General features: G+C 33.7%; 2 protein-coding genes across 2 annotated transcripts; one reads left to right on the top strand and one right to left on the bottom strand.

Annotated features, from left to right (window-relative positions):
• The first annotated feature begins 442 nt into the window (after positions 1-442).
• Positions 443-1,231, top strand: LOC120082780 (NADH-ubiquinone oxidoreductase 20.9 kDa subunit). The gene is made up of 2 exons (XM_039038084.2): positions 443-714; positions 807-1,231. Exons 1-2 carry the CDS (start codon positions 561-563, stop codon positions 953-955), a joined length of 303 nt encoding a protein of 100 aa, XP_038894012.1. The 5' UTR covers positions 443-560; the 3' UTR covers positions 956-1,231.
• A 4,577-nt stretch (positions 1,232-5,808) lies between these two features.
• On the bottom strand, positions 5,809-9,146 carry LOC150031412 (thymidine kinase a-like). The gene is made up of 4 exons (XM_090308964.1): positions 8,700-9,146; positions 7,006-7,150; positions 6,622-6,743; positions 5,809-6,437 (listed from the first exon to the last, which is right to left on the bottom strand). Exons 1-4 carry the CDS (start codon positions 9,038-9,040, stop codon positions 6,182-6,184), a joined length of 864 nt encoding a protein of 287 aa, XP_090165090.1. The 5' UTR covers positions 9,041-9,146; the 3' UTR covers positions 5,809-6,181.
• Between the last annotated feature and the right edge of the window lie 540 nt (positions 9,147-9,686).

Here is a 9,686-nt window from a genome sequence, read left to right as displayed (position 1 = left end):
GAAATTATCAACGATGACAATTGATAGTTGCTATTAGTTGTTATCAATGATAGTTTTCAATTTGAGAAAATAGGGAAGGAGAAGTGCATGAAAAATGATGGATTGTGCGAAAATGGTGAACTTTTTAGTCTTTTATAATATATGGATCTATTTTTGTGTTATGTATGCAATTATTTTATCCTTTTGCTATATTGTTATTTTAGGTCGGATTTCCATTTATACAACTACCTTTAGTTAAAAATTCTTAACGAAGTAAATATCTAGTGTACGAACGATTTTGCATGTAAAGATCTCCAAGAAATAAAATTTTCAATTATAAATTTAGCCTAAAAATTTCCAAAATTGATTTGATTCTCATTTCTATAATGGGCCATGCCGAGGCTGATAAACTACATTGGGCCCAGCCCATGAAATACCCATTCATCAGTCAGCTCAGCAACCACTAAACACTCGTATCGTCTTCAACCGCAACGAGTCGGCAAGCGAGTTCTTGCAAAGTCACATAGCAAGCGAGAGAGAGAGAACAGGTGGAGATCAGTTTCAGCTCCGGAGAAGACAAGATGAACACCGATATTACAGCCTCGACCAAGCCAGAGTACCCAGTAATAGATCGGAACCCTCCATTCACTAAAGTCGTCGGCAATTTCGACACTCTCGATTACCTCCGTTTCGTCACCATCACCGGCGTTTCCGTCACCGTCGGTTATCTTTCCGGTATCAATCTTGTCTTTCCTTCTCTTTTCTCTTTTTTCATCCTCCATTTCCTTGCTCATGTGGAAATCTCCTATCCCGTCTTTGTGTTTTAGGGATTAAACCCGGGATTAGGGGCCCGTCAATGGTGACCGGTGGTCTAATTGGCCTGATGGGAGGCTTCATGTACGCTTATCAGAACTCGGCGGGTCGGCTTATGGGATTCTTCCCCAATGACGGCGAGGTAGCTCGTTATAAGAAATAAGATTGTGCGTTTTAGGGTTTTTTTTTTCTTCATCATTTTTGCTTTGTTTTTTCTGAATTTCGAGTTCGTGGACATTTTTACGATGTTCCAGTTATTAAACGTGCAACCGGGTTGTATCAATAAGCAAATTGAATCGTCACTTTTTCTGTGTTGCCCATTTTTCGTCTAAATCATTCAGTTGAAGACTTTACATGATTTCTTTGCTTTTGATCGATAAACAAAGGTGACCCATTAAGGGGTTTGAAGGAATGAATCATATACTTGTCTCTTGTGCCATTTGTGCCATACTTTGTTGCCACATTGTCATCACTCGTGTTTATTTCCGCAGAGAACCTGAAAATAGAAAATAGCAGCTTTAAGTGGGAGAAATATGTCTTTATGATTGTATCAGAACAGTACCCCAACGCAAACTAAACTTGAAAAACCATTCTGGCGCATTTTACTACTATGGTAGTTTTTCATGTTATCTTTTGTGCTTTCATGGTTGCATTTCATCCTTCAAGCAGTCTTGTTTGCTCAGATCATGTGGTTGTCATCTACAGATGGTAATGCATTTCATAGTAATGGGTAGATTTTGATCATTGATATCAGATTCTTTGTTGCTTTTCCTTTAGATAACAGTTTTTCTTCTTTTTTTTTTAACTGAGAAATTCCTTTATATAACACTGACACAACTATTTAGGAGGGTATATTATTTGCAGAAGTTGCCTGGAAATCTGGTGATGATTATGTTACTTGTTAGTTTGAGCCTTTGAGATTTTTCAATTCTTGAGAAAGTTTAAGCAAAATTGTTTCCCAATTTTCTTTTTTCTTTATTTGCCTGTTACTTTCTCGCTGGTTTTTTTTCCTAGCCTTTTCTTGCAGGAGAGCGAAGATTCAGATGTGTTTTTTTGTCTTCTATATGATGTGATTTGTGAAGTTTAATTTGGAAATGATTCTTGATGTTTTGTTTGTTTTCCTTTTTGTACAAGAGGATAGCTTTCGTTGCAAGTTCCTGATGAGATTAAGCTATTAATCTACTATTTTGTGCTTAATTTCATTGGATAGCATGATAATGTATGATATAGATTCTACTTGTTGCAGCTATATATCATCTCTCATTTCGCTCCAATAAATCATTTGACAGTGAGAAGAAATCGTACTCATGTATTAGATTTTCTTCTTCCTAATAGAGTGGTTGAGGGTTCTCATTGGTGAAATCCATTTTTGGTGAGATATTTGATCAGACTAGATTGAAGAAGGTTATGAGAGTGACAGTAGTGTACTTGGTTTTGTTTAGTACAACAAATGTTGGGTAGGAGGTTAAACTTCCAACCTTAGAGAAATGAGTAGATATCATATCTTAACCACTAAGTTATGTTCATATTTGCTGTGAACTTCATTAGAACCTCTTTATCTCTCGATCTTAAGCCTCCAACAAAGGCACAAAAGTATGCCAGACATTGAAAACAATATGCATCTTATACGGCAGATGATTTTTTTTTTTTTTAATTCAATAATTATGGGCTTGGAGATTGAGCCATCGACCTTTTAAGATAAGTAATGAATGTTTATCCACTATCTTATATATTATATCGTGTAACTTCCGATTCTACAGATGGTGTTTAAAGTCTCTACTCAGCATAACTACTATAACTACTATGAAGGAATTGCTCCCATAGACTTTGAGTTTTGAGCTTCTTCGAAATTTAAACCTTAGTGAAGAAAAGCGAACATTGGAGGGGGAGGAATTCACTGGACAATGGCAATGGAGGAAAATTCTTCCGAGGTAGGGTTAGTTTGGATCGGATTAGGGAAGAAAACGTTTTTCAAATCATTTTTATTTAAACTCTTTAACAAAAATTAAAATATACTTTAAGAGTATTTCAAAAGTTATTGAGTGGTTACAAAATATTTCAATCTTTTTTTTTTCAAAATGATTTATTTTCAAAATTAAACATTTGAAAGGTTTAAATGAATCACACCCAATATTTGAAGCTTCAGATGATGTTTCATAGAAGATAGATGTTATAGGTGAAAACAAAGATTACGAGTGTTTGAGTTCAAATAAATGAAAATTTTATGGGTTGGATTGATTCATGAGTTCACCTAATATAATTCAAACCAACTCGAATTTATTATTAACTTTAAAATATATTTTTTTATTATTTATAATACAAATATTTATACATATATTGATTTTAATTTTATTTAATTTTAATATTTTTTGATAATTTATTATTTCAACTCTTAGAATAGTTTATTTACACTTTAGAAAGAAAATTTTCACTACATAAATTGAAATTGAATGGTTAATCTTAATTCAATATATGAAAATAATCAAATTCAATTTTTACATATTTACGTTTTACTTATTTTTAGAATAAAATTTTAAATAAATACTCGATTAACTCGAACCAATCCAAAGTTGGATTGGGTTCATTTTTTAATAAGGGTTATTTGGGTTGAAAAAATTTACAAGTCAGGTCTAAAAAGTCTTTCAACCCAACCCAATCCATGAATACCCAAAGACCATGGTGATCTATACCCCAAACCACTTACCTTCTAAGAAGTATTTTTAATTCATAACCTACATTTGAAAGGGAGAAAAATGAACTTATGAAGTATATGAATCGCCGGAATGGAATCAAAACTACTAAGAATGTTAAAGCTCGTCTTCCGAATTTTTATGCTTACGTCTGGATTGTTGAATTGGGTTTGGTTGATTTTTAATTATTATAATATTACACGGTTTTGGTGTGTGTATATATATATATTAGATAAGATTTTCTATACATATCTTTCCTCTCCATGTTACCTTATGATGGATATTATGTAACTTCAAATTTCATTATTCATTCATCACATCCTTTAGCCAACTCGTTTTTCGACATCCCTAACCCTATGCCAGTTTTTTTTCCTCCATGTTACCTAAGCTTGTGATATAACTTCTAATTTCATTACTCATTCACCAAATACTTAAGCTAACTCGTCAACATCCGAGAAAAGTGCCATAACCATTTAAGACTTTATTTCATATGTTTAAATTACTTGTGTCTATACCTCAGAACTTGGGGAAACGGATCGCCTTTTACCTATCTGTTCCTACAACATTTGGGTGTCAAAGAAACTCGTAGAATAATATTTAAATATTAAATAGGTTGTCACCATAAATTGAATCCATGGTCTCTTAGCCTTTTATCAAAGGGATGTTCTCTTATTTACCACTAGGCCAGTCCATGGTGATTGATTTTTACCTACATTTCAAATTTTGCTTTTTATTACCTCTATTACATATACTCATTAATTTAACTAAACATAATGTTAATGATTTACAAAACTTCTACAAAAGTCAAGTTCAAATAAATTAATGAATGGCAAACTAAATATTTAAACGTGCTGACTTCTAGAAGGATTGAGTTGTTAATCATTAAGTTGCAACACTCATAAAAACCTTAGTATGGTCGGAAGAACTAATATGAAGAAAATGGAAAAGAGGGCGAGAAAATTTTTTCACGTAAATTGGGATGCTTAATTTATTGTTACTCTTATTTTATATTAATTTGGATGTTGAGAGTCTATTTGGTTGTCAATTCAGATTTCGTTTTATGTTTCAATTTAGATTATATTTCTAAAAATTATTTTCTGATTTTGTAATCCAAAAACTACAAATTCTAAAAATAATATTTTTATATTATTAGTATATCTAGATTTTTAATTTTTAATTTTAAAATGTAGATTTATATTAAATAAATATAAAGACGCTTAAAAATATAGTATTTCATGTTATAAATTCAATTTTTTTTTTCAAAAATTAAAACATCAGACATAGCAATTCTCTCCTGATGGGGCTTCCCCGAGACAATGATTTAGCGCTTTGTTTAATGGGCTCGTAGGCCAATATTTAATAAACTATGTATATAGAGTTAGGTTGGTGCAACCTACCCTGGAGGGAAATAATCTTTAGCATTTCAGGACATCTACCTTGTGTGATATAGAGCTAGTTGTCATTGGTCCGACTAGCCTACAACGTATTACAAAATAATGATTATACAAAAAATTACATAAAATATTTTAAAATTAATTGATAATGTTTTATAGTCAATCTAATATTTAATGGATAACTTCAAATAGTTTTATGGTATATGTAGGATCAAACATTTTTCTTTTGACAACTATGTATAAAAACAATTGTTTAAAATAAAGTCCAATCTCTTATTTAAAAATATGAAAGAAAATTTTGTTTTCACTTTATAGTATCCAAAATTTATGTTTTAGATACCATAATAAATCGACCTTTAATTATTATTTATTTTCAATTAACTTGAATCCTTAATTAGATTGAGTTGAATTGTGGTAGATTGAGTGAAGAGAAGTGATAAGACGTGGAATTTCCTCCATCATCATCTACCCATCTATTATATTCCATTTCTCTTTCTACTTTATTTATTATCAAATAGAAATATAAAATTTCCTCATTAAGTATATTAATTTGTTAAAGATGTTAATTACTTCTACAAATCTAATTAAAACATAACTTACTATTACCTAACCTATTACCTTTTGGGTACTTAATCTTAAGAAATTAATTACAGCATAATATATTTTGGAGTATGTAAGTGGAAAATTAAACTAGCATTGTTTTCCATTAAGATTTTTAATAAGTATCAAATTATTTTTATGATGCTAATCCACCATAGCCAAGTGCAACATATTTTGACTTAATAATTTTTAAAAAGATAATATTTGCTCTAATTCAATTATTAACAACTTTGATGTCTTTAATTATGAAAAGTAGTTGTATTATGTCAATGGAAATTACAATCAATAAATCAACAGCTGGCTGATCAACAACTTCCAAAGCAAACACATGCTTGCCACTTGAATGTCTCCTCCCCCAATAATCTATTAGTTTTCAATTTTGTTGGTTACATACATATGACATACAACATTGACTCATTTTTCCCTCTAATCTAATCCCATTCAATCAATCAAAGCAGCCATGAAAATACAAGCACACCCTATTCAATACCATTTTCTAAACAAAACAATACAACCCCCTATCCCTCTTCTTCATTTTTGCCTTCAAATTTCTGAATAAATATTCCTAATCCTAGGACTATGCTAACCAAAGTTCCAAAATCGCCCGAACCTTGGTAAACTTAACTGTCGGGACAACTAACATGTTGCGACATTCGCTTCCGGGGGTGTATGTTATGCTGCAGACATACTACATACTAAGAACAACTATGCAGGTGTCTGACACTCAATCTTGTGTGATTCTACTACAGTTCTTGCTGTCTCTATCACTACTTGCCCACTGACGTAATGTTGTCGACATACAGGCATATACACGTCTGCACCACCGATCAACTCGGTCTCTTTTTCTTCTGTCTTCCTTAAAGTAAAGAAAGCCCGATTCCCGCAGATCTCACATCGAGCAGTTAACTTTGTTACAGAATCAGCAAGCGGAATTATATTGAGAACTGAACCGAAGTTTCTCCTGTTCAGTTTTTTGTATGAACCCCAACACAAAAGCTTTCACTGAGTTACTAATGAGTATTCAAGTTAAACCAATCTGAAGTTCTATTGAATGTTTACCATATGAAAGGCCATCGGTTTCTAAGAAAATAATTGAAATTGTTTTGAAGTATGAACCAAAACTAGGCTAGTAAATTTGATAATACCTCAAGTAATCTCCATCCAGCCCAGCAACTATAACTGTTTTGCCATCAATATCAGCAGCTTCACGACAGAAATCATAAAGATCGTCAAAGAATTGAGCTTCATCAATTCCAATCACATCTAGCTGTCACACCAATATCATAAGTAGATTAACAATTTTGTTACTAGGAAAATCAGGAATTCCAACTATGTCAGTCACCAAAATTCAGAAGGCTACTCAATCAGTTCTCTGCTAATTCTAAATAGAAACCGAATCTTTAGCCTCATAGATTTAAATACTTTGCTACCTTTAACGAGGATGAGAATAATTTGTATTTAATTAATGAAATGTCTAAGCACGATATAAACAATTTTACATTGGATCACAAAGAGTGGGATTATGATACCTTGTCATAAGCACCTTGACCAAATTTCTGTTTGAAAGATGTTAAGTTTGGTAATGCCCAGCAAGGCAGTTTCATGCCGTCATGTGTCACAATAGAATCCAATCCATATCTCGTGTCTTTATTTGACTTAATTATCGCTACACTTCTGTAAAAATGTACATGACAGGAAAAAACGAATAGTTCTTATGAATTGTACCAAAAATAGAAGCTTCTACACCAATCAAGATACATCAGAGTATACATTCCATCCAACTGATCCAGGTAATTACGTTCTAAAATTTCCAAATAGCTACATTTATCTCCGATCAACAATAAGCATATCGATCATGAGCCTGATGCTTCTTAACATTGAATATACGAAGGTAGGACAATTCTTTTGAATATAAAGATACAGAATAGGGAAGACAAGATGTGTCATTACTAATTAGTTTAGTAAGTTGGTTAGAGTTTTTAGTTATAAAGAGGGATTGGGGTAGGGAGGAAGGTGTGAAGATTTTAGTAGCATTTTCAACGAGTGAATTTTAGGCGAGAATAGCCCTTGATATTGCAATATATATTTCTATCTTTTCGTGTTTTTTATGTTTTTGTTGTTCTTGAGAGTTCTTATTAGGTGGTAACCTAACATGAAGAAAGAGCACTTAATCCAAGATCCACAACCTGAACATAGACCAAGGAAAAGCAGAGAAATATTAAATCTATCAAGAATTCCACAACTTTTTTTTTTCAAGAGTATCCCAGCTAACTTGAGTGCCCTCAACAATCCTCACGAGGCAGCAACCTGGCTGGCTGTCCCTACTACATTTAATTGCCAAAGAAAATCGTATGATATTAAATTTTAGATAGGAGGTCACCATGACTTGAAAATGTTCTCTTCTCTCTAAGCCTTTATTTCACAAATCTCACTGAGCTCTTGTATCAACTCCAAACAATGTGATCTAACTTCAAATAGTATATTCCGACTGGTTTGGTGCATACTTTGCAGAAAACATGGTGTAAATGCAAGTCACCAACTTCTAAAATGTCCCTATATTTTATAGATTGAGAGGAAACTGTCACCAGACCTTTGGTGTGATATCTTCTCTTCCTAAACTTGGTGTGACAAGCCAAAGTAAACTTAACTCATTGATAATTGGTATGACCTTCCATCCTAGAGGTTGGCGGTTCGATCTCAACGATAATTAATATGACCTTCCATCCTAGAAGTTAGAGGTTCGATCCCCCATCCCTATAGTTGTACTAAAAAAAGGGGGAAAAAAGAAAAACCTTTGTGGAACAATGTTTCCATATTAGCAGTCTTCTTTGAGACAGAAACCAAAGCCCATGAAGTCTAATGTTAATAAGGCTATCTTCTAGTGTGTTAAGCTAAAGAAAATGAAATAATCTTTTAAAAGAGTTAAGGGAGCAAGGGAAACTTTGGGATTCAATTTTTTTTTTTTTTTCGTTTTGTTCTTTTTCTGAAGCTTTTTCTTCAAAGAATCAGTTGCTTTAGTTCGCCAATTCACTCGTTTAATTCATTCTCTATGAAGAGGTCAAAACCCACAACATATATCAGCTTAAACCTTATTCATCACCTATATACATAACTCTAACATCGAGAATTTGTAGGGATAGAGAACAAAATACATCAAATAACACTAAACCCTCGAAAGCCATTCGATTAACAAACAGAAGCACAAAAGAACAGCATAAAAGACCTGCCATTGCTGCTCTCGGACTGAATCCGTCGAAGAAGAGTGGTTGTTTTCCCAGCAAACATCGGACCCACAATCACATGAATCTCGCCGGAGGGTGGTGAGAAAGAGGCTTTCATTTGCCCTATTCGATTCTGGGTTGAAAAAACCCCTTTTGAGGGTAACGAAATTATGGGTGTTTTGAAAGTGAGATAATTGGAGACATGGGTGAATGTAGGCTTGCATTGCGTAGATTTAGAAGGCAAAGAAAAGAAGGATGGAGAAGCAGTAATGGGGAAATAGGGCGAGAGGGTTGAGACAGACGAGGAAGATACGAAGGGTTTCATCTTTGAAATGGTTAACATGAGCTTTTGGTTGAGGGTTTTAATGGGGGTTTTGGCTTTGCAACGAGAAATGTTTGTGAATAGTAGAACATCGAGGGTTGGGGTTTTTGTAAGGATGGCTCATTGTGAGGTGGCCTACATTGTGGAATTTATTGAAATTTGGCATTTTACTTACGTCAGCGACAGGGAAATTATCCAATTGTCCTTGAAGATGTGCTTGATTGGCCCCCTGGTGTACCAACCTCGGTTCTCATCCCATTCCCTGTTTTCCTTTATTGATCCCCAATCTCGATCAGCAGCCCAACTATATGCTTCTCGATCCCATTCCCCATTCCATGTCCCTACTCCCCGATCCCGATCCACGTTAGACAATTAAAATCGCTCTCGATTCTCGTTCCCGATGCTCTTTCTCAATCTCGATCCTCGCTAGCAAACCCCACCATCTAATTGAATTTAAAAACTTTGACGGTATATATACTAAAAGTCGTGTTTTTGAAGGTTCTCACTCTACTGCTCATTATCATCCTCACGCCCACCGAATGACCCATAAAATCTACAGAGACACGACGTTCTCCATCAAAATAACGCTCTGCAACTTTTCTTTGAAGCATCCTAGAACAGCACGAGTGACTCAAATTTACAAAATACATACTCGATTGCAACATTA

This window comes from Benincasa hispida, unplaced genomic scaffold (genome assembly GCF_027475165.1).
Source record: "Benincasa hispida cultivar pf3 unplaced genomic scaffold, pf3_genome.v1.1 HicScf1238, whole genome shotgun sequence".
NCBI lineage: Eukaryota > Viridiplantae > Streptophyta > Magnoliopsida > Cucurbitales > Cucurbitaceae > Benincasa > Benincasa hispida.
Note: the sequence above shows the minus strand (reverse complement) of the source record. Positions and strands in the feature narration are given on the sequence as shown.